Below are 25,309 nucleotides of genomic sequence, written 5' to 3'. Positions count from 1 at the left end.
CCAGAAGACAACGATGATGCACACACTCACACAAACAGTGCTGTTGTTCACACTACGCTTTAGCAACTTTATGCACTAATTACTATTTTTTGCCCCCAAAATTTTGTAAATGCCCCCAGTTTTTAGACAATGGGGGCAAAAGTTAATTGCCCCAAAATATTTTTTAAATTTCACTGCGAGCAAGATTTCTAGTCCTTTTATATATTTAAATCTATCTATTAGGCCCTATCTAATATATATTTTATCTTTATCTTTAAAGAAATTATAAAAATGATAAAAAAAAAATGATAAAAAGAAAAAATGATACAATTATTTGCTTTTTTGTTGTTTGTTTGTTTGGTTGTTTCAGTTTGTTTGTTGATGTATTTGTTTTCCTTATTATTCTTTCCATTCCTTCTTTTTAATTTGTTGTATTTTTATACTGTGTGAAATACTGCATAATATTTGGGGTGGGGGGGGTGAAGGAGAAGAAGGGGGGGGGGGTGCTTGTACTACATTTCCCAGAAGCCACGGCATGAGTAAAGTGATGTCACCTGATCAGAAAAAAAAATGGGCGAGTGTGCTAATGTTTACAATCATTGGGCTGTCAATCATTTCATCGTACTATAGTGCAATTATCGATAATTCGGGCAATGTAACTTATGAAAAGACGAGCAATTAATGGCGGTAACCAAATAAATGACTTCTGCCACCATTCAGGTAAAAAGGCTGATCTGATCACTTGACAAACTAGCAAGATTGTTAGCATTTGGCTAACGGATCGCTATCTGATAAATAATGTTACACGTAGCATAACGACGTCGTCACCAACGTTAGATAACCTTAACTAGACAGGGTCTCTCGTACTCGAAATTCATATTTTGTATATCGAAACTAGCTATGTGTGTGTGTTAGACCCCCAGTCTATGGCGTTAATGTTAGCTTTAGAGCTAACGTTAATAAATTGTCTCAGTTGCTCACGGTTGGCTGAACGTTACTGGCCAAGTCAGCTACCAAAAACATTGACTGTTTTCATATGACCATGGAAAGTTTAGCTTGCATACAGTATAGCAAACAATCTCTAAACTCATAATTTTACATACAGCTCTGTCTGTTTACTGTGCCTGTCCACTGTCAACTTTAATTCTGGCAACCATAGCAAATTTCAGCCTCAGTGGTCAAACTCATTAGGATATTATCACATACTGCCACGTACCACATCTCACAACATGCAGTGCTGTTTCAAAAGCTCAGACAATGATTCCAGAGAGAAATATATATTTAATCAAGTAGATCAATATGTGAAACAAAGTGGTAGCATGACTGAATCTCTGATAGTTTTTTAGAATATGCTTGGTTGCTGCTATACCTTACGAGTACGCCTGTTTCACATTTCCACAGTTGTTTTGCTGTGACGGCAATTGGTTTTAAATAAACGCTAGTCTATTAGGTATAGAGTAACTATTCCTCACTTTTCATGTCATTTTTAAGCTGTTCCACATTGTGTTATCGACTGAGATTGCGCTGCAGACAGAGCAGGGTCAACTTTTTTCACAGGGTAAAATCTCTTTGAATAGATCTGAAAAATGTCTGTTCTGTTCTTCCCATGCTACTCCCAGTTATGTTTCCATGTTACGATTAGTTCTAACGTGCCCTAGCCTGTAAGTTATCTTATCTATCTGGGCACCAAAGTAAGTCCTTCTGGATTTTCACCTCAATGGCAATGTTCAATCTTGCATAATAATGTGAGGGCTTTGAGTATAGATTGCGGAAGATCTGTGCTGAGGATGGCTCTTGTTTTCCCTCTCAGAGAGCCCTGCCTGCTGAAGAGGCTTCACAGAAGTTCCCATAGAAGGATCCTGTCGTAGGATTTACAGGTACTGTCTGGCACTGCCATATTTGAACTACAACTTAAGATATTTACCTTTCTGAATGTTGTGGGACAGGTTGTGCAAGACGTGCACATGCAGTTCAGTTTAAAGTGCCCATGAAATTAACTCCCATAACCAGGAGGCATAAATATACATTTTGAATCAGTAAAACCATCAATTTAATCCCATGCCTCACACCTCTCACATTGGCTTTCTCTCCCTAACATTGCCTTGCCTTTCTCCCTGACTCATATTCCACTGGTTTAGACTTTTGAATTGATCCCTCACTGCATTATGCACTGCACAAATATCCTGTTTCACCAGGAAATTATGCCATTTCATGGGGTCTTTAATTTGAATGTGTGTGTGTGTGTGTGTGTGTGTGTGTGTGTGTGCGTGCGCGCGCGCGTGCGCGTGTGCGTGTGTGTGTGTCATACATGATGTGTGCTCTTTAGCAGTGTCCAGAATGGTGTGGGTGTTCATCATGAACCGGATGGGCTCTCAGAGCAGCTCAGCGGCCCAGCGGAGGCGCATGGCCCTGGGGGTGGTGATACTCCTGCTGGTGGACGTCATCTGGGTGGCTTCCTCCGAGCTGACCTCAGTAAGGACTGTCTCACCGTCAGCCTGCTTACCTCCAGCTGCAGGGATCTTTTGGGCTGTAGTATCTATCTATCGCCCCACCCAAACCCTCAGAGCCTCGTCCACTGTTCCCCTCACTGTTCCTCCATTCAAACTCTGCAGCTTTGGAGATGGAACATTCTCTATAGTAGCACCCCATCTCTGGAATTCCCTCCCCCAGCCTGTCCGAGACTCACCCTCACTCTTCATCTTCAAGTCTAAAAACCTACCTGTTCTCCCAAGCTTACAACCTCCCCTACTGCCCTGCCTGCTCACTCTCTCCCCTACCCATAACCTCACCTACCGCCCTGCCTGCTCCCTCTCTCCCCTACCCATAACCTCACCTACTGCCCTGCCTGCTCCCTCTCTCCCCTACCCATAACCTCACCTACTGCCCTGCCTGCTCACTCTCTCCCTTACCCATAACCTCACCTACTGCCCTGCCTGCTCACTCTCTCCCTTACCCATAACCTCACCTAGCACCCTGCCTGCTCCCTCTCTCCTACCCATAACCTCACCTACTGCCCTAGCTGCTCACTCTCTCCCTTACCCATAACCTCACCTAGCACCATGCCTGCTCCCTCTCTCCTACCCATAACCTCACCTACTGCCCTAGCTGCTCACTCTCTCCCCTACCCATAACCTCACCTACTGCCCTGCCTGCTCCCTCTCTCCCCTACCCATAACCTCACCTACTGCCCTGCCTGCTCACTCTCTCCCTTACCCATAACCTCACCTACTGCCCTGCCTGCTCACTCTCTCCCTTACCCATAACCTCACCTAGCACCCTGCCTGCTCCCTCTCTCCTACCCATAACCTCACCTACTGCCCTAGCTGCTCACTCTCTCCCTTACCCATAACCTCACCTACTGCCCTGCCTGCTCCCTCTCTCCTACCCATAACCTCACCTACTGCCCTGCCTGCTCTCTCTCTCCCCTACCCATAACCTCACCTACCGCCCTGCCTGCTCCCTCTCTCCTACCCATAACCTCACCTACTGCCCTGCCTGCTCCCTCTCTCCTACCCATAACCTCACCTACTGCCCTGCCTGCTCTCTCTCTCCCCTACCCATAACCTCACCTACCGCCCTGCCTGCTCCCTCTCCCCTACCCATAACCTCACCTACCGCCCTGCCTGCTCCCTCTCTCCCCTACCCATAACCACACATACCGCCCTGCCTGCTCCCTCTCTCCTACCCATAACCTCACCTACTGCCCTGCATGCTCCCTCTCCCTCTCCCCTACCCATAACCTCACCTACCGCCCTGCCTGCTCCCTCTCTCCCCTACCCATAACCTCCCCTACCGCCCTGCCTGCTCCCTCTCTCCCCTACCCATACCCTCACCTACCGCCCTGCCTGCTCCCTCTCTCCCTCTCTCCCCTACCCATAACCTCACCTACTGCCCTAGCTGCTCACTCTCTCCCTTACCAATAACCTCACCTAGCACCCTGCCTGCTCCCTCTCTCCTACCCATAACCTCACCTACCGCCCTGCCTGCTCCCTCTCTCCTACCCATAACCTCACCTACCGCCCTGCCTGCTCCCTCTCTCCCCTACCCATACCCTCACCTACCGCCCTGCCTGCTCCCTCTCTCCCCTACCCATAACCACACATACTGCCCTGCCTGCTCCCTCTCTCCCCTACCCATAACCTCACCTACCGCCCTGCCTGCTCCCTCTCTCCCCTACCCATAACCTCACCTACTGCCCTGCGTGCTCCCTCTCCCTCTCCCCTACCCATAACCTCACCTACCGCCCTGCCTCCTCCCTCTCTCCCTCTCTCCCCTACTCATAACCTCACCTACCGCCCTGCCTGCTCCCTCTCTCCCCTCCCCTCTTGTCCGCCTTGTCCCTGCCCCACCCCCACTTGCCCTTTCCCCCCTCCTATGTTTCCATCCCTGTTTAGCTGCTTTATGTTATATGTTTCTGTTTCCTCATCACTTGTTCCTCTGTTTGTTCTTCACATACTCTTACTGTCAGCATCTTTGGGTCACTGAAAAGTGCTATATAAATTCGATGAACTATTATTTTTATTAAACATGGCGGACGAAAGTAGATGCTTTGTTGAGGGTAAGAAACTATTTATTTTACTCACCTGTAATTTTTTGTAATATGGTATTACCGTTAGTTGCTGTCCACGTAGCGTGACCTAGATTAGTTAGAAAAGTTATCTATTAGCATTAACCCTGATTTGGTTAGCACATCCTGATCATTCTGACACCATAAACACAGATACACACCGACGTTGGAAGAACAACTTGCCAACTTGGAAATTCGGACCATCCGAGGAGCACATGAATGCAGCATTAAACCCCATTAAAGACTAACTATATTTAGTTTAAGAAAAATCACACTGAAACAAATAAACTATACTGTACATTCATCAAACAAGACCTCCTTACCAGTTGTAAATGCTGCACACACTTTCTTCATGAGAACAGTCAGTTTTTACAGGCATTCCTCAGAGACGCTCTGCCTTCTGCAGGATGACCCAGAGCTTTGTGGTGCTGGATGGTAGGCAAACCCTTCTCTGAAGACACTTTGATGAACATGAAGCTGAGTGGTGAATAAACATATCCAAAGTATTATAGTAAATAGGTATTTTACGTTACAGTAATACAAGCATTGTAGGTATTTCCCCTCCGGACATCTTCATTGAAAAATAACAGAGAATATCAAATACCGGTAGTCCTTTGAGAATTTAGAAAAGGTAAGCTGTCCCTGAACTTTTGAGCATCTGCTGAAGACCCAGAGTACACTGAGCTGTTCCATAGATCAGCAGTCTAGGCAAGGCAAAGTTTATTTATATAGCACATTTAAAACAACCACAGTTGACCAAAGTGCTTAACATGTAAGCAAATATAAAACAGATACATTTAAGAAACAGTACACAATAAACACAGTAAGATGAAGTCGAGCTGACAGCTCAGCTCGAGTTGAAAGCAGTGGACAAGCCCTTCCCTCTGAGGATGCGGAAGTGAATTGAAAAGCTGTAGTTCCTTGAATGGCCACTAGGCATCGGGAGTAGTAGGCATTCCCCCCATGTTAAAATGCCTGACTTTGTAACATGATTAAACATCTTTCCAGTTAGGGGTGGAACACGGTTTTGGTCTATATAGCTAATTTCACCTTTTCATAACAACTGTAGAGGGGTCAATTGTTATATAACTCGACCGTTTGGCGTAAAATAGATCACGGACCAATAGCAGGCGGAGCTGCTGTTCTGGGAAACTCCCATCTCACGTAAGGTGCGGAAGGACTCAACCCATTCCCTCCCACTCTGCTGACGAAAAATCAAGATGGTGATGGAAAACGAGATTTAATGGGATAGATACGTCCATATTATTTATGTCTATGAGTCTTTAGTAGCGACTTAAAAGACTCTAAGGACTAGGCGTGAGGTCGATCATGTCATGCACAAGGTTTTGCGTGTTTGGGCTTGGTTCACGATGACCTTCTCTCCCTCCCAGCTTGGTTTCTCTCTCCACGACATTCAATCCAGCAAAGTGGAAATGCAAAAGAAAATCATAAGACATACAGGAGTGTTTGTGATGCAAAACTGAGGTTACACATATTTGAATTGAGAGTACAATCCCTCTGATAGCGCCCTCTGGAACTGAACCTCACGCTCGGTGGAATGAAAGATGTCAAGTAGACCAGTATTTTCTTTTTGTAAAGTCAAGTAGACCAGTATTTTCTTTTTGTAAAGTCAAGTGGACCAGTATTTTCTTTTTGTAAACAACAGAAGAAAAGCTGAGGAGGATGTAAATATGAGGCAGAGGTGTTTGGGCTGGATTTTCCAGCCCAAACACACATAGGCTAAAATGATGATTCTCTTTTGTTGTTTCTTCCTTCAGTACATTTTCAAGCGGCAGGAGTACAACAAACCCTTCTTCAGCACGTTCACCAAGACCTCCATGTTTGTCCTGTACTTGCTGGGCTTCCTGCTATGGCGGCCCTGGAGGCAGCAGTGCACCGGCACCCTGCAGCAGAGACACTCTGCATTTGTAAGTAGTCATGCCACACTTCCACCATGAGGGGGCGCTATGCTGTTAAGATAGGATGAAACATTTAGGATTCCTGTGGGGAAATTTAGTAATTGCTGCAGCAAAAGTAAAACAACAAAATTAATAACACATATAGAAGATAATACCGCAAACTGCTGCTTTGAGTGAGAATTTCAGTTATGTATTAGAATTCTTGGTTTGTTTTCAATCTGTGAGCTCACCGGTTTTAATTGTACCTTTCTACAGTTTGCTGATGCTGAAGCATACTTTGCCCCCTGCACCACTGACACCAGTGTAAACAACTCTTTGGTAGGTATTAGTAATGGCAGTGATAGTGAAGGTTATACCAATCTGCTAGTTGAAGGTACTACATGTGTTACATTAACTCATGAGTAGATTAACTCATTCAGTAGATTAATGCAATTCATTCCATTTTCCAATTTGACAGTCGAGAGCCAATTATGTACATTTACAGAATGTAAACATCATGAGAAAAATACAAAATAGATGTTCAGATTTGGTTCGCCAACAATCTACTACTCTTGAATTGAATAATAGATGTCTGTATTTGTCTCCCTCTCTTGTGCAGAGTGAACCGCTGTATGTTCCAGTGAAGTTCCAGGATGTCGCTCCTGACCACTCGCACTGTTTCAGCACAGACTGTGATGCCTGTGAGTACATGGACGAGTTTCTTCTGCTTGAATAATAACTTGAAGCCAAATAGTCTCAGGGAATAACACATTAGAAATAGAACGAAGACCCAGTTTGCAGTTTGTATTGAGTTTGTATCATCTTCATCGTCTTGTATCAACAACATTATCATCTTTTGAATCTATTAATACTTTATGAATTGGCAGAAAGCATTGCATTTGTAATGATCTGTGATTGATTACCTCTCTGCCGTTATCTTATATACCACTCTAATAAAGCTACAGGCTTTGTACAGCAGAGGGCAGTGGTGAGCTATGAGAATAGATTGGCTCCCCCCTAATCATTGTTCACACAGCCAATGGGAAAGCTGTATATGGCATGAGAAACCTCTGTCTGACCTTTTAAGCAACCCTCAGGCGTCGTTCCCCCTCATCTCATCGAACCATCATAAGAAACGAGAGCCTTACGCTTGCCTCTGTCTAGTCTCCACTCACCACGCAATGATCATTGATATTTTGGCTTCCATGTTCCCAGACCTTTGTATAATGCATTTTTAGAGAGCTGTAATCAAATTATATATTTGGAGCTGGCTGATAGGCAGTGTGCTTACGGAGTTCAAAGAAAAGGTCTTGAGACAATTAATTCAGGTTTTTTATTTAATTTGAATTTCAAGGGTGCATATGATTGTAACCTCTACTGAAATTGACTGGCTTTGCATTCAGATCAACCATGCATCAGCAGCTGATAAGCGTGATAATTCTCTGGAGTACAATGCATGGATGGTCATATTGCAAATGCAAATGGAGTGTTGGAATTGCATATTGCTTATTCAAGCTTGGGCATTTCAATAAAACATTTCCTCTTTCCCTGCCTCCATCTACTCACTCCTGTCTCCATGTCTTCCTCCCAGCAGCTTCCAAAAAGCAGCGGGTACGTTTTAGTAACATCATGGAGGTGCGTCAGCTGCCCTCCACTCAAGCCCTGGAGGCCAAGCTGTCCCGCATGTCCTACCCGGCCGCCAAGGACCACGAGACCATGCTGCGTACGGTGGGCAAGCTGACCGTCACTGACGTGGCCAAAATCAGCTTCTTCTTCTGCTTTGTGGTGAGTAAGGGCCAGCTGTCTGTGGACGGGTTACTTTTGATTCTGGTTTGTAGCCCCAAAATATGGACTTAATCGTGTGCTTGCTGACTTTATTGCTGCAGGATTCATGGAGGTTTGAAGACAGTTTAATTAAAAAGTAGAGAGAGTATTGGCTGAATGTAACTTTTGGCCTTCTGCCTCAAACAGCGAGCAACACTACAGCTGAGCAAAGATAGCCACTGAAAAAAACCGCAGTGTCCTTTGCAGTAAGGACGCATGTACTGTACAACATAACCAATGAACGCCGTGAGATTGCATGCAGTAAAGTTTCCAGCCAGTTACAGAAGCAGTCTCACCTTGGTCCTTATGACCAAGTCTTGGTCATAAGGAAAGGTCAGTTTTCCTCTGCCTCTGCCCACTCCGATTTTGCTCTTTTGTTTACATTTTGCAGACAAAACACATTGTTGCTATCAGTCACATCTGAAATTTTGAAAATGAGGAAAGATAGCCATTTAGCAAGTGGATTATGGTTTCAACAATAGCCATTCAAAACAATTTCATGCTAAGAGCTGTCAAACAAATAGATATAACATCTAAGAAGATACTGACTTGGTAATCCACAACTGAGAAAATGTATGGATTATAAAGTTTGTTTAGAAATGAACATTAAGTGCTGTTGGCAGGGACATAACACTATGGAAAATATGGATCCTGCCCATTATCCTGTCATCAATATGTTATGCTGTATATTAATTAAATAATAGCAAAATTACTATTCTACTTAAACTATAGATTGTGTTCACTTCAAATCCAGATTAGAAATTAAGATCTGAAAATTATGGGATTTCAATGGAAGATTTGTAGGAATGCTGTGAGAGGTTTGTCACACTTGCCATCCACTGTCTCTGTCCCTCTTACAGTGGTTCCTGGCAAACTTGTCCTACCAGGAGGCGCTGTCCGACACACAGGTTGCCATCGTCAACATCCTGTCCTCCACCTCAGGTGACTGTCCCTCCCAGTGGCAACAAATGGACAGTGTAGAACTTCTACACACCTCAATCTCCCAAAAGGCCTTTTAACTCTGGACCAACTGCAAAGATAACCCTATAGGCTAAATGTGTGCTGTGTGTAAATCCCTTAAGACGGGTAGGAGAAGATTGAAAGTCAACAATTGAATGGAAGAAGCTCTCACACACTGTCCACATCACTTGCAGTTCAAATCGGTCTTATTGGCAACAGCGTTTCTGTACAAAGACCTTCATCACGCAGGTTAGACTACCCATCCTGGCCACCGTAATTGCAAGTGAAGTGGATAGTGTTTGGGTGCTTCTTGCATTCAATTGTCACCAAATAGAGGAATTGTAAAAGCCGTGCACCTAACCTTGGTTTAAAGGGAAATGGCCGCTTACCCATTGTTTATCTCTGGATCTTGGTTATGTAATGATAGCCATCATATATTCTTTTTAGCTCGAGTACTATATATCTACTGCATTGGCAGTTCAGTTTTTCAACAGTCTTTCCGTGGTGTCTGATTCATCTCTGGTCCTTCACCCCTCCCTCTTCAGGCCTGTTTACTCTCATCCTGGCAGCTATATTTCCAAGTAACAGCAGTGACCGATTCACCTTGTCCAAGCTGTTAGCCGTGGCTCTGAGGTAAGAGCTTTAGAATGAAAAGTGTTGACAAGTCGAGGGCGCTTGGTGTGCTCACTTTATATTTGCATGGAGAAACCACAGAACTTCAGCATTCATTATCTCTAGTATAAAAAGGATCCGGGCTTTGAAAGTATTACTTTGGCAACAAATGACCTACTATCCTTTAAAAAGTCCAATATAATTGTATGCTGTCTCGGTCTTGTTCAAGTAGCCCCCCCCCCCCCCCCCCCCCCTCCTTCCAAGTGGTCGATATCTCAATTTGGAATGAGACTCTTCAAATTGTCCCTGTTATGTAACCTTCTGATTTAGGGCTGGGCAATATATCAATATTATATCGATATCATGATATGATGTAATTTCCTGGTTTTAAAGGCTGCGTTACAGTAAAGTGATGCAATTTTCGGAACTTACCAGACTGTTCTAGCTGTTCTATTATTTACCTTTACCCACTTAGTCATTATATCCACATTAATCTTGTGTAAATATTTTGTGAAAACACCAATAGTCAGGGAAGGAAACCCTGTCTTTGCATTTTATTTGGGTCACAGTCTTGTTTTAATAAAAGTGCTTGTGATATTTCACATGTGGCTTTGACTTTCAACTGAACATTTAGCCCACTTTGTAGAAAATACCTAAATATATATTGTTCACCCTAAAAATACAGCGATATGATTTTTCCTCCACATCGCCCAGCCTTATTCCGACTTGAATGGGTCTGTTGATTGAGTGTCTCTTTTCTTTTGTTCAGCATGGGAGGTGTTGCCCTCGTTAGTTTCTCCAGCATGGACAACGCTGACGGGAAAGGCATGATAGGTAATCATGGCGACAGCGCGTTTCAATACAGACACCTGTCACTCCTTCTCACCATTGTTTGCCCTGTTTCCTAGCATGGCTGTTACTGAATAGAATTTGAACCATTATTTTCTTTCTGAAGGTTCTCTGTGGTCGTTGGCTGGCGCTGCACTGTACGCTGTCTACATTGTAATGATCAAGAGAAGGGTAGATCGGGAGGATAAGCTGGACATTCCCATGTTCTTTGGTAAGCAGATGATAAAGTCACAAATCATTTTTTCAACTACAGCTGTGCAGTGTGTGTGGGGCAGTGGTGGCCTAAAGGTTGTCTGTTCAATCCCCGGGACCGGCCGGATAAATCTGGGTGGGGAAAGTGAAAAAGCAGCGCTTGCCCCTCCCTCATTAATACCACTGAGGTGTCCTTGAGCAAGCTCAGTGGCCAGCAGATCAGACTGTGGTCTGGTCAGCTTCCAGGTGTGAATGTGTGTGTTTGTGGACAGGGCACTATTTTTTTATTTATTTTTTATTTCACAGACTAGTAGACAGTAACTCATTGAGTGCCAGCCACTTTTGGAGAACGGAAGCTCCCAGTGCCAGAGTTTCAGAGCGTTTTCAGTGATTTCTCGAGGCCCACAGAATATTGTGTGATATTACTATGTAAACACCGAACACGCAGAAAGAACGAGGAGACTCTCTTCTATCATCTGCAAAAAAAAGTTTATTGATACCATTTTCCGTTCTTTAGTTATGAGCCGGAGAAGATAGGCTGTTTTGAGCAAAAAGACAGGTTTCAAATTATAAGCTGAGATATTCAGCCTTTTGTGAAATGAAGCATTTCAAGCACATTCACTGACTCTAGCTAATATTTTCTGATGTAGTGACGTGGTGTAGTTCTGTGGAGCCTGCGTGCCCCACCCCCCTCTCCCCCCCTCAGCTGCAAACTCCTCCCCACACGCACCCAATCTATTTTCGGAGCCTCCGTTTTTGCGGCGGGCGGCTCCCGGGCGGCTCCCAGCGCGACAAGGAAATGCCAAACGGGACTGCAGGGAAAGGTTTGGCCCTTCGGCGTCGGGTGCTGCCTTTCTGGCGGGTAATCGTGTGGAGAAACTATATGCAGACAGACAGACAGAGGCAGAGGAGCTCAGTTGTGGGCGCGGATTGACTGATGTTCGCAGCCAACTTCAGCTGCAGACAGAGCAATCTATATGGCTCTGGCTGCAGCATGCATCGGTTTCTCTTTGATCACGGCTTTTTCCTGCAGTTTTCCGGACCTTTCTGTAATCTGGAGAGCACTGTCGCCACCTAATGAGTCCGTAAAATAGGTTATACACCTTCAATAGCTCCCATATTTGTACAGGAGATGCCTGATGCTTTGATCCACGTCCCACCGTCAAAAAACGCAATTGACGAACATACTCGTCCTTGGCACTCTACGTTACTAAACGAAATGACGAACATACTCATCCATGGCACTCAATGAGTTAAGCACATACAATACATTAAGATACATACATAGACAATACAAATGCCCCAGTGTGGCAGCAGCTCCCTCCATCGCTATTAAATCTATGAAGTCTTCCAACCAGCTGCTCAAACTCAAACAGCATGGAGTTCTTATCTTCCAATTCATTACAATTTTCCATCTAACAGCAAGACAACCCGATCTTACAAATCTCATTTTCCTTACAGATAACCCATCTATGTTGTCTCCTAATATACACAATACAGGACATTTAGGAACAACAACCTGGAGGAGCTCTGTGAGGGCATTTGTTACCACTGACCAAAGGGAGTTTACTGCAGGGCATTCCCACAGGCAGTGCGTCAGGGTGCCTGCCACGGTTTTCTGAGACAGTAGCACTCATTTTATTACATTTACAGGGGTAATATACGCGCTGTGTAAAAGTTTCATTTGGGTGATTCTATAACAGGCACATTTTGATATTATTGAAGAAGTATTCCATATACTTTGCCAATTGGCTGCAGAACAGGGCACTCCTGAAAAAGAGTCAGGAATCTTCCCTGAATAAATCAAGCATTTCAGACTTCCGTTGGCGTGACTCTCTCTTCAATGAATCTGATGCATCAGTGGCAACAGAATTAGTTTCAACTTCCCAGTCAAAAACAGCACAGAAATGAACCATTGAGACGGCCACCTCACAAGTTTATCGGCAACCACTTGCTTTCAGCCATTGTTTGCCCAAACCTATGAGCCGTCAAGAGTCTGGTGGTACCTCTGTTGAGCTGGAGCTGCTGTGTCTCTCTCAGGGTTCGTGGGTCTGTTCAACCTGCTGCTGCTGTGGCCCGGCTTCCTCGTGTTGCACTATACGGGCTTCGAGGCCTTTGAGCTCCCCAGCCAGCTGGTATGGACTTACATCCTCATCAACGGCCTCATCGGGACCGTCCTCTCAGAGTTCCTGTGGCTTTGGTGAGCACCCCACCTGTATTGAAAAGTACCTAAGCCCTTGAGTATAACAAACTACTCTTAGTTGAGCCGTTTTCTATGTACTTTATGTGCTCTCGAGACCAGGTGTAGTGCTATCTGGAGAAGTGGGGGAACGCACCTACAGTATAATTTTATGGGGAACACCCGCACAAGTCCCAACACCCCCCCCCCCCCCTGCACGCACGCACGCACACACACTGACACACACGACTTAGCTTATTGTGTCCTCTATAAACACTGCAGAAGTAGCCCATGACATTTCCAGCTCTGAAACTAAAAAAGACGTAGGCTATATGGGCACAGCAGAGCAGACTCAGCAGAGTCAGTTATCAACACAAACAGCTAAACAATCTCTCAATGAGTATCAAGCATCACACAAGTTGCACAAGGCATTGATCATCATTTGGCACGGCGGCCAGCATTTTTAGTAAGTAACTACCATTTTGTGGCAAATTCTGGCGATGCAAATTGCAATGGGGTGATTAACGCTAACTTTTGATGCAACCGTGTTGAAAAGAAACACACTTTTAACATTGTTTCTTCATGATTGTAAATGTACCTTTTTGGCAGCTGGTCCGAAAAATGAAAGCATTTTTGGCTGCCTTTTCATCTTTACTTGTTATAGTGAGGTACTGGGAGAAAAAAAAACATATTTGGATGCTGAAAAAGCCAGCTAGTTAAGGTGGAATGTTTCCTTCTTCCTCCAAGCCACGAGTTGATACCATGTGAATCATTCATCCCACCTTAAATATAGTTAAGGTGGAATGTTTCCTTCTTCCTTCAAGCCACGAGTTGATGCCGTGTGAATCATTCATCCCACACCTTAAATATAGTTAAGGTGGAATGTTTCCTTCTTCCTTCAAGCCACGAGTTGATGCCATGTGAATCATTCAGCCCACCTTAAATATAGTTAAGGTGGAATGTTTCCTTCTTCCTTCAAGCCACGAGTTGATACCATGTGAATCATTCATCCCACCTTAAATATAGTTAAGGTGGAATGTTTCCTTCTTCTGTCAAGCCACGAGTTGATGCCATGTGAATCATTCAGCCCACCTTAAATATAGTTAAGGTGGAATGTATCCTTCCTTCAAGCCGCGCCCGCAAGTTGATGCCGTGTGAATCATTCAGCCCACCTTAAATATAGGACGAACGACAACTTTGCCCAGTTTCACTCGTTTTATTGGCTCCACATGCACACACACAATGACACACACAAAATACCCCTTGGAGAAGTATGGGAACGCCGTTCCCCCGCGTTCTACGGACACTACACCTATGCTCGAGACTCACTCTGACTTTAAGCTAACAGAATTTCAGCTTGAGTACAATATTTCAGTGATGTTTCAATACTTTGACGATGCAGCGTTCTGTCCACAGGGGCTGTTTCCTCACCTCATCCCTAATAGGAACTTTGGCCCTGAGCCTCACCATCCCTCTCTCTATTATGGCAGATATTTGCATGCAGAAGGTATGTTTCACTATTGTGCTCAGATTTGGATTATTTTGTTGTTGTGCATTTCAATGAGAAAGTGAGATTCCAGATATACCGGTATACATGTATTTAGGCAAATTGTGTGTGTTTTTTCATCCAGTTTATTTTTTGTCCTATCAATTTTGAGGATACGGCTGGTGTTTTTTAATACATTTCTTACAGTCAACAAATCCTATGAAAACATCAAAATCAACAATGTGTTCGCTCTACTGCCGTTACTTTCTGACTTGCCACGTTCCCTTTTTAGCCTTCAAACCGGGAGTCATTGGCTCCAATTGTAAGCTCAAAACCATGAAATACAGCAAGACATGTTTCAATTTTAAAAATCACAAACTGTTACCATGAAAAGTTAGTCTGTTGTAGTTATTACCAAATCATTCAAATGGGAACACATCTTTATTATGTCAGGGACTGTGTTACAGAACTACTTTCCTGAGATAGAAACTATATATATATATATATATAATATATATGTACACACACACACACACACATACATAAGCCGTTTTCCCACATGCGTACCGGAAAATTACCTGTAAGTCAATATCGGACATTTCCCGGAATTTCCCTTCACACCTGGGCGCTCGCATGTGGGAATATAGCAGCGAAATTGCCTGTATGTTGAGGGGCGGGGCGGCACTGCAGAGCGGGTGGGGAGTGATTGGGCATCGGTTACATGGATGAGACTTGTTGGTAGAACAAAGTCATTACTGTTTTTTCTTCTCTATTCACCTTATTCACCACGCCCACTTTTTCTCTCTTCCGCGTCGATGCAATTGGATTTGTTCTCCCGGTTCAGCGCTAGTTGGCGGCCAATTTCAAAACAAAAACGTCACTACGAAGGAAGTTTGGCAAGTTCAACATTGAGAAGCTACACTGCGGCCAACTTCAGTTACATGTTCATAGCGTTACTGCTGCGAGGAGCCGATGGCTGTACCCGGTCGGCATTTAACGTTAGTTACAAAAGCACCTCGACAGTGTTTTCTCACTGCCAGTACAGTACGGGTTGACAGATACTAGCTAGCTAGTCCCACTGGTCACACAACCAGCGCTCTCAGTCCTTGCTGCTCGTTAAATATTTCCAAATAGTTATTCTGATAAACTGGTCACATATTTGGAATGTTACGTTCTCATCCGAAAAAATAGGAACTACTCTGCTCACTTTGTGTGTGTGTGTGTGTGTGTGTGTGTGTGTGTGTGTGTGTGTGTGTGTGTGTGTGTGTGTGTGTGTGTGTGTGTGTGTGTGTGTGTTTTGGAGCTGATAGGGAAGTGAAGTGTACAGGCAGTGCTTCCGTTGTAGTCAGTGAGGGTTTGCTTGAAAGCGCAACTGGATTATCATTTTTCAAAGACTGTTACCTGAGAGAGTAATGCATTGCCAGGCAGTAGCCTACTGTAGGGGTTGACAGCTGGTCACACAGCCAGCTCCTCGCTGCTCGTTAAAAATGTCCAAGTAGGCGTTATTCTGATAAACTCGTCACATGAATGTTACGTTCTCATCCGACAAAATATTAAAACTTTATAACAGTTTGGGTTTTTTTGCTTGAAAACAGCAAGACAAGTCAACGGCAAGTCTAAAAAAGATAAAGGTAGGCGAAATCTACTTCCGTGTCTAAAACGGAAAGACGATTACAAAATGACGTCATGCAGAAGAATAAGGTGTGCAAAGAATAAGGTGAAAAGGATTTGTTGATGGTAAGAAATGCATTAAAAACACCAGCGTTAACCTTTAAGGAATATCAGTACTATTCCAATCTCAATCTGCATTGAATCTGCAATCTTACTTATTTAAGTAAAGTAAATTCCTTTAAAACTGTTTAGTACAGTAGGCCTAGTTGTAACTAGTTACTTTACCCCCTCTGTGCGGGCAGGTGCGTTTCTCCTGGCTGTTTTTTGCTGGAGCCGTCCCCGTCTTCCTCTCCTTCTTCATCGCCACGCTCTTATGTCACTACAACAACTGGGACCCCGTCATGGTGGGGCTGAGGAGAGTATTCGCCTTCATTTGCCGGAAACATCGCATTCAGAGGTACAGAACAGTTCATTCAGAGGTACAGAACAGTTCATTCAGAGGTACAGAACCGTTCATTCAGAGGTACAGAACCGTTCATTCAGATGTACAGAACAGTTCATTTAGAGGTACAGAACAGTTCATTCAGAGGTACAGAACTGTTCATTCAGATGTACAGAACAGTTCATTTAGAGGTACAGAACAGTTCATTCAGAGGTACAGAACAGTTCATTCAGAGGTACAGAACAGTTCATTCAGAGGTACAGAACAGTTCATTCAGAGGTACAGAACCGTTCATTCAGATGTACAGAACAGTTCATTTAGAGGTACAGAACAGTTCATTCAGAGGTACAGAACAGTTCATTCAGAGAACAGTTCATTCAGAGGTACAGAACAGTTCATTCAGATGTACAGAACAGTTCGTTCAGAGGTACAGAACAGTTCATTCAGAGGTACAGAACAGTTCATTCAGAGGTACAGAACAGTTCATTCAGATGTACAGAACAGTTCGTTCAGAGGTACAGAACAGTTCATTCAGATGTACAGAACAGTTCATTCAGATGTACAGAACAGTTCGTTCAGAGGTACAGAACAGTTAATTCAGAGGTACAGAACAGTTCGTTCAGATGTACAGAACAGTTCATTCAGATGTACAGAACAGTTCGTTCAGAGGTACAGAACAGTTCGTTCAGAGGTACAGAACAGTTCATTCAGAGGTACAGAACAGTTCGTTCAGAGGTACAGAACAGTTCGTTCAGAGGTACAGAACAGTTCATTCAGAGGTACAGAACAGTTCATTCAGAGGTACAGAACAGTTCATTCAGATGTACAGAACAGTTCGTTCAGAGGTACAGAACAGTTCATTCAGATGTACAGAACAGTTCGTTCAGAGGTACAGAACAGTTCGTTCAGAGGTACCGAACAGTTAATTCAGAGGTACAGAACAGTTCGTTCAGAGGTACAGAACAGTTCGTTCAGATGTACAGAACAGTTCGTTCAGAGGTACAGAACAGTTCGTTCAGAGGTACAGAACAGTTCGTTCAGAGGTACAGAACAGTTCATTTAGAGGTACAGAACAGTTCATTCAGAGGTACAGAACAGTTCATTCAGATGTACAGAACAGTTCATTCAGAGGTACAGAACACAAGTACAGAACAGTTCATTCAGATGTACAGAACAGTTCATTCAGAGGTACAGAACAGTTCATTCAGAGGTACAGAACAGTTCATTCAGAGGTACAGAACAGTTCATTCAGAGGTACAGAACACAGAGGTACAGAAAAGTTCATTCAGATGTACAGAACAGTTCATTCAGAGGTACAGAACAGTTCATTCAGATGTACAGAACAGTTCATTTAGAGGTACAGAACAGTTCATTCAGAGGTACGGTACAGAACAGTTCATTTAGAGGTACAGAACAGTTCATTCAGAGGTGCAGAACAGTTAATTTAGAGGTACAGAACAGTTCATTCAGAGGTACAGAACAGTTCAATGTGGTGGAACTCACACTCTGGCAGCCATGTTGGAGGGCCTCAGCTCTTGGCAACAGTGGCTGTGAAGGGGCGATGGTGTTTCTAACTTGCCCATCTCAACAGAATTCAATAGACATGGTTAATTTCTGTACGGTTTTTGACTGGGAACTGATCATTTGACCACTGTTAACATGTTAACATTTACCCTCAAAAACACTCTTCTACTTCACTTCTTCTGACTCTTCTAAGACTACAACTTAACTTTGCTTTGGAGTAAATATTGACCAGAGGGGCTAGAGTTAAAGACCGTTATCTAAACCACATTTTCTGCACACATCGTCCTTATCAGAATATTTACACTTACTTATAACTTTGCTGAATTGACCTACAGCCACACCACTACAATCCTTGGGTAGGCTATCTCTCTTTTTCTAGACTGGTTGTTTTATTTTTAGACAATATTTGCACACAGCCTGTTCTCCATTGGACCACCATGAGAGCAGCAGCCGTGGTTGCCAGGAGATTTGTGACACCACTGCAAAGCCTCTAGCATAGCCTGCTGTTAAGTGTGTAAGCACAGACACAAATACACAATGGGGGTGGGGGGGAGGGGGGTACTGGGTCATATATTCAATTTGGGGAGGGATGAAAAATGCTATAAAAGAGATTTAGATCCAGTCTTGTGAAGTTTTGATTAAGATATTAAAATTACAAATTAAAATGAATGAATGTGCTCTATCATTACAAAGTGAATTACTGTTTTAGTACATTCTGGTTTGACTGATTAAAAAGGAATTGACCCCAACCATCACACACACACACGCACACACACACGTACGCACGCACGCACACACACACACACACACACACACCCACAGTCATTTCTCCTCTGACATTCTTACAAGGACAATGGATTTCACTGAAGCTTATAGCCTGGCTAAGTTAAGTCTATAGCCTATCCTCTGCTTGGCAGTTATGCTCTCTATTCTATCTTCAGTGAATGCTTGTTCCCATTTAGAGAAGGATGATTATGTTCATGATAGTTGTCAAGATGATGATAATTGACACCCTCCTCCCTCTGCCTCCAGATTGCCAGAAGACAGCGAGCAGTGTGAAAGCCTTATTCCCCTACACACCATCTCTCCTAGTGAAGGAAGCTTCTGTTCGTGATGCAACAACCAATCACAAAGTAATGCTTCCTGTCTGTCTGTGTATGTGTGCCTGTCATTAGCCCCCTTTCCACTGAAAGCCAAAAGCCCATGAACTCTAGCCTAGAACTGAAGTGTTGGGCTAAACTGGTTAAAGAGTAACCTAACAACCTAGTCCCTGCGTAACCATGACAACCAACTTACACAACTGCTTGTCATCAAACATGGCAGACAACGCTACTGTCAAATGTACAGTAACATTAGTAACATTAGCTTTAATTACTTATTAATTACTAATTAAGTTTGGAGAAAAAAACAAGTTTTAACATACCTAGTGGGACTTGAGTTCCTGGACTAGCCCTCTTTTGGCCCATGCCAAACCAGTGGAAAGCGGTCAGGAACTCTGGAACCAAATTCAAAAGCACCAGGTTTGGCCTTCAGTGGAAAGTGGGGTCATATTGTTTGTTTGTGAATATACCTTAATCAGCTTAGTTGGTTTGATTTTGAAAGCTTGAAAAAACAAACATAAAGAGTTCAGTGTTATATGTGTTCTCATGACAGAGCTACCAGGGAATTGTAACTCGCAAAAGAGCACACTTCTCTTGATTGATTGAAAACAATTTGTTTGATTGATCTGAAACTATTCATCATATTTGCCTCTCTCTGCAACATAAATGTTCAGAGAAGAAAGGAGTTTTGCTCTAAAATGGGATATTAATCATATGAAAAAAGTGACAACTTCCGTTACAAAATCATTCATAAAACACAAAGTAAAATCAAATTATGCTTCTTTTTAAATGGCAGAAGATAAGTCAACCTAATCCCTCATTGACAAAAACAATAACATTTTCACAGATTTCATCCTTTATATTTTATAAATTTATATCGGTGAAATTCAGAGTTCAAGTGTTGTTTCTCTTTGAACATCTGTCACGCATCTATCTGAAGCCCTCATTGTTTGGACATAGTGGTCAGCGAGAGAGACCGGACATGAACAAGACAAGATGGTCATCACGTAAATATTTTAGATCAGAGTTTGGCCACCCACACGACCAAGTCTGGATTGGTCTGATTTCAGTGTAGCAGCCTGTCCTCTCTTCATAGTGTTAGTCGGTCTTTTCCTCATCCGCCCCCTTCGACCCACAAAGCAATGGGCAGTAGGGCAGAGAGGGGTTTTGAAATCAGCCTGTGGTTTCTCATACAAGTGTCAGTTGGGGGATAAACACTGGGCAATAGAGCACCGCAGGAAGCATGTTGGATCTTCAGGGAAAAAGTGAATGGGGTTTTAGAATGGGGATTTCACTTAAATGCATAAAATAAGGTCTGTGGTTAACAAAAGTTTTACAGTATGGGAGTGGTAATTTGTGTTCAGCAGCATAATCTTCACAAACGTGATCACTTTTATGACTTTTGATACGTAAATTTGTTTTTTTTAAACGTGATTTTTAGAAAACGCTTCAAAAGTCATAAAAGTGATTCACGTTTGTGAAGATTATCCTGCTGAACACAAATGACCACTCCCATAAACTTTTGTTAACCACAGACCTTATTTTATGCATTTAAGTGAAATCCCCATTCACTCTTCCCCTGAAGCTTCAACATGTCCGGGACTTACGCCTTCCACCTACAAAAGTACGTCATCCCTGCGGTACTCTATTCAAGACAAATGTAAACCTGTCTGCTGGTTGTGTAGCTTCTACTGAAGGAGCAAGTCGAGTGTGTGTATGCGTCCATGTGTTTCCGTCTGTTTCATGCTGTTTGACTCATTTTGTCTCCCAAGGTGGCGAACGTGGAGCTCGATGAGGTGACAATCTGGAAGTTATCAAAATAGAGACGTTGAACTACCCCAGTGCCTCTTATGAAGCCTATTTATTTTCTACAGTGTTGAGACGACGCATCCATTTCTACAAGTCATTTTTATTTCAAACACTCCAGTCACGGTGGACTGAAATTCTCCGTTTTGTGCTTTTTCTGATGTTGCTGTGTGAAGAGGAACTTTATGGTACATCAAGGTGCTGGACTTTATAATTGCGTTATGTGACCAGTTGAAATGGTACAAGTTGAACCTGATGGACAACACTAACAGGGGGAGGAGCATACATGTTTCTTCCTGGATGAGAACCAATGGAGAGGAGTTCTTCGTGCGTGCGTGTGTGTGTGTGTGTGTGTGTGTGTGTGTGTGTGTGTGTGTGTGTGTGTGTCTTTTGTTCGTAGGCCTTATGAAGCCTTGCTGCTTGTTCATAAGTGGACGTGTGATGCAGGCACAATGCAGATTCACACATTTGAATACATTATTGAGCGGTCAACTACTGTAGATACAGGAAGATTTTGACATGTATACTATCCAGGTATTGATCCTCATCAGTTTTACATGAACAAGCCTGTTTTCCCAAGCACAAAGCAAACCAAGTCCTAAGCTTTCTTCCTGTATTTGTGTCACCAAGGGAAGATTACCTAAGTACCTCTTTAAATTGTATACTCTGGAACCAGGCTGTCAGTAATTTCAACACCTGCACCCATAACCGATGTGAAAATCTGTATTTTCCTTTTTGTTTTCTTTGTAGAAAACCATTTCTCTTTGATTTTAGTTTCATCTCAGCAATTTGAGGTGCCACTTTTGATTTCTAGAAGATAAATTATCTTTTTCAGACCGTTTTTGCAAACGCACAACGCTAGGTGACATGACATGACAACTAGATGACACAGCAGTGATTTGATAACCAATAATCTGTCAGAATCGGGAAGGTGTTGGTGTCGCTGGTGACAAGTTAACGGTAGCCAGCCTGGGCACCTTGGGTAGCTAATAATCCAAACTGCTGGGAGTGACCTCGGCCATGATGGCAGTTGTGAGATATTTTTCCACTTCAGTCCTCCAGGTGATACTTATAATGTCTGGAGGGATTTTAATATCTGTCAGCAGAAAAGATCCATCATCACCCCCCCCCCCCCCCTTCCCCAGTCTGGGACTAGGCTTGATTTATTTGTGAAGGAAACCGGTGTGAGTCTGCAGTTGGACGTGAAGAGAAGTGGAAGCGTCACATTCTACAAACGCCTTTTAAGAAGCACCCCCTTCTTTTCTCCTGGTCCCGCCTCCCTCCGTCTGACAATGCTGGATCATAAAGACAAACTGTGATGAAGACATTTTTACACGTGTTTGAATGTGAGCTAACAATAACCCTTCCACTATAAGCTACAAAACGCTTCGCTGCAATATCGGTTGTCGGCGTGAATGAACGGTTTCCGTTGTTCAAAATGGGTGTAAATACTGTACACAATGAAACATTAACAAAGTATTTATGTTTTGTTTGTGGATTTCAGATGACCACTAAAGATTCCTATTTTGAGATTTTATTGTTTTGTCTTTTTATATTTTATGTATTCAGTGCAAGCACTTCGCAGTCATTTCATTGACAGAGAAAGAGTTTGCGTTATGGCCAAATTATCTTTTACTTGCAACTGAGATTATATGAACGGTTGTATATTATGTTCATCTTCAGAAAAACAGCAATCATTCACTGTGTTTGTGATTTCATATGATGAAAAAGAGCATTTCTTTTACCTTGTTATTATCTTAAATGTCTGTCATATAATCAAGGATGCACACTACAATTGAAGGCGAGTTATCAATGTTATTCCACTCTTGCTGTTAACTGTCAAATCTGTATACATCTTTATGGAGTGGTTTTATTGCACTCGCCATTGAGTGGAGGCTGTTTATGACTGGAGTTGAGTGGAGGAAGTCATAGCGTTCCTGTAAACTGAAAAGAGATTGAGCACTTAAAAGTGACAGCTATAACCTTGTCCAGTCCATGTTCATTATTATACACCTTATGCTTTTGCCAATCAATCCCAATGTCTGTTATGACTGAAGTTACAAAGGCCTAACTGTTTTAGAGATTGACATACAGGTATGGCAACAATCCGCACATTTGATCAACTTCAAAGAAAATGATTTAAATCTTTTATCAGTCGTGCTTATGGAAATATCAATATGATTTGAAGAAATTTTCCTTTGCTTTCTCAGGTACTTTAATTTCTTTGTCCTTAAAGTGTCATTAACAAATTTTTATTTTTTAAAGATTTGGAATAAGGCCAATGGTGATAGTAGCTTCCTGTCTATCAACTTATGCTCTTGATGACTCTTACATTACATAAGTGTGTTTTCATACTTACACTGCACTATTAAAACAATACGTCTTTTTAAACCTGTTTCAAGCATTTGTCTGCACTGCTTTATCACATCTTTTTTTTTAAAGATCCCTTAAATGTGGAAAAGACAGCCATATGTTTCCCCCCAATAGTGTCGTATTGTTGTGCGATCATAAAGTTTTGCTTTATCCACCAGAAAAACGTCCTATGGTTCTTCTGGATACCATTCCATCTTTTTCGTTTCAGTCTGTATGGAGCTGTAGGTATTAAGTTAAGGCATAGATTAGGCCTGAAACAAGCTGCTATTTCCTCATTGTGGATGTTGGAGACAAGTTCACTAATAAGGCCAAACTGATTGATTGATTGAAGACTTTATTGACCATGAACACATACAGTATATACATATACATAGGCCCACCACTATCAAAATGATAAAAACGCAATAAAGCTAAAAGCTTGTTTCCATTGCGGTCCTTTAAGAACATGTCTGTGTGGAATATGTACTGGTGAGTGGATGCCTGGGTGCGTGTAAGTGTTGTAATGTAGAAGTGCATGGTTAAAGTGCACTAGTCAGAGCCTGTGGGTATAGCGTGGCTGAGCCTACCACACAGGAGGGAGGAGGACATAGGGGAATAAAAAACAATCACAAATCAATGAGATAAGTAATTAAAAAGGAAACACACACAACAACAATTAAAATATACTGCTCAAAATCTAATAAAGTCCAATCCAAATAAAATACAATAAAATCGATAAGATGATAAGAACTAAACTAAAATAATTTAAACCCTGTTTATGTAACTGTAGATGTAACATCTCAATGCTGAAATCTAGTGGAATTTCCCTTTAAATGATCAAGCGTTGTACTTTCTACTTTGTCTTACATCAATATTCAGGGAGTGTCCCACACGACCAGATGATCCAGATATATAACGCTACACAGGACAAAGTGAAACTGCTGTGAAATTTGCTGACCGACCTTAAACAAAAATGGTGTGTAAGGAAGCGCATCCCCTGCAGCCACCGATACAGCCCCTGACCTGGAATAATCACATACCAACAAAACACCTAGGAGACTGAAAGTGGAGAAAAATCTTGTGGCAACGATAACTCTAAAAAAAATAGTCTTGCAGAATGTTGACAACATACGTAGGCCTACATTTTCCCCTGGCATTTCAAGTAGCTGCAGTGCAGACCTGTGTTTGGTGTCAAGTGGCAACACAGATGAAGAACTCAGTCTCATTGCCATACATTAATTTCCTTCATTTTAATTTAGCCTACATATTTATATAAAGAGAGCAGCAGCAAAGAAGTAAGCAGATTGGTTGATCATTACCTGTCGGATTAAAGACATTTTTCATTGGATCTTTTTGGCCTACTGCAGAGAATTATGCATTGGCAAATGTCCAACAACTACTACTAATAAATAACTACGTTGGAGGTAGAAAGATGGACCTTGGCTGTTCTACCAACACTGTTTACAGCCCAGCATGTAAGACAATTACCTCGTCACACACCTGCCTAATGTATTCTGTTAAATTCTGGTAGGCTACAACTATTTTCCATAGATGCACAAATTAGCAGGCCATTTGTAATTAGAACAATTAGACCTCCGAACACAATGATGGATTATTTGAAGGAGATCCGGGGGCATAGATGAAGAGGCTGTGGCATTGTAATGAACAATCAACCCTGATTTTTACTTCCTTCGTTCCTTCATCTGGTAATGTGATGCCACGCTGCTCCCAATGGTTTAACTGACAGTATCTGACCATTTTCAACCACAGCCGCCGCAGTCAATACCGATCTCACTATTTGAAGACCATGCTTAAAAGATACAGTGCAGTATACAGTATTATGAAAGAAAATGATCACCTGACATAGATCATTCAATATCTCTAAACTATAGACAATCCAATACTCTAAAAGTATTCCCATTTTGCAA

General features: G+C 42.7%; 1 protein-coding gene across 1 annotated transcript; it reads left to right on the top strand.

Moving 5' to 3' along the window:
* Positions 1-593: 593 nt before the first annotated feature.
* LOC310778392 (solute carrier family 35 member F5-like) lies at positions 594-21,203 on the top strand. The gene is made up of 16 exons (XM_083638804.1): positions 594-699; positions 1,790-1,856; positions 2,309-2,451; positions 6,325-6,474; positions 6,721-6,783; positions 7,064-7,145; positions 8,036-8,229; positions 9,129-9,210; positions 9,774-9,861; positions 10,610-10,674; positions 10,796-10,900; positions 12,922-13,081; positions 14,477-14,567; positions 16,460-16,614; positions 19,156-19,256; positions 20,996-21,203. The coding sequence occupies exons 3-15, from the start codon at positions 2,317-2,319 to the stop codon at positions 19,235-19,237; spliced, it is 1,452 nt and encodes a 483-aa protein (XP_083494930.1). The 5' UTR covers positions 594-699; positions 1,790-1,856; positions 2,309-2,316; the 3' UTR covers positions 19,238-19,256; positions 20,996-21,203.
* Positions 21,204-25,309: the final 4,106 nt, after the last annotated feature.

Source organism: Poromitra crassiceps, assembly GCF_964638095.1.
Source record: "Poromitra crassiceps genome assembly, chromosome: 6".
Classification (NCBI taxonomy): Eukaryota; Metazoa; Chordata; class Actinopteri; order Beryciformes; family Melamphaidae; genus Poromitra; species Poromitra crassiceps.
This window is presented reverse-complemented; position numbering and strand designations above follow the sequence as displayed.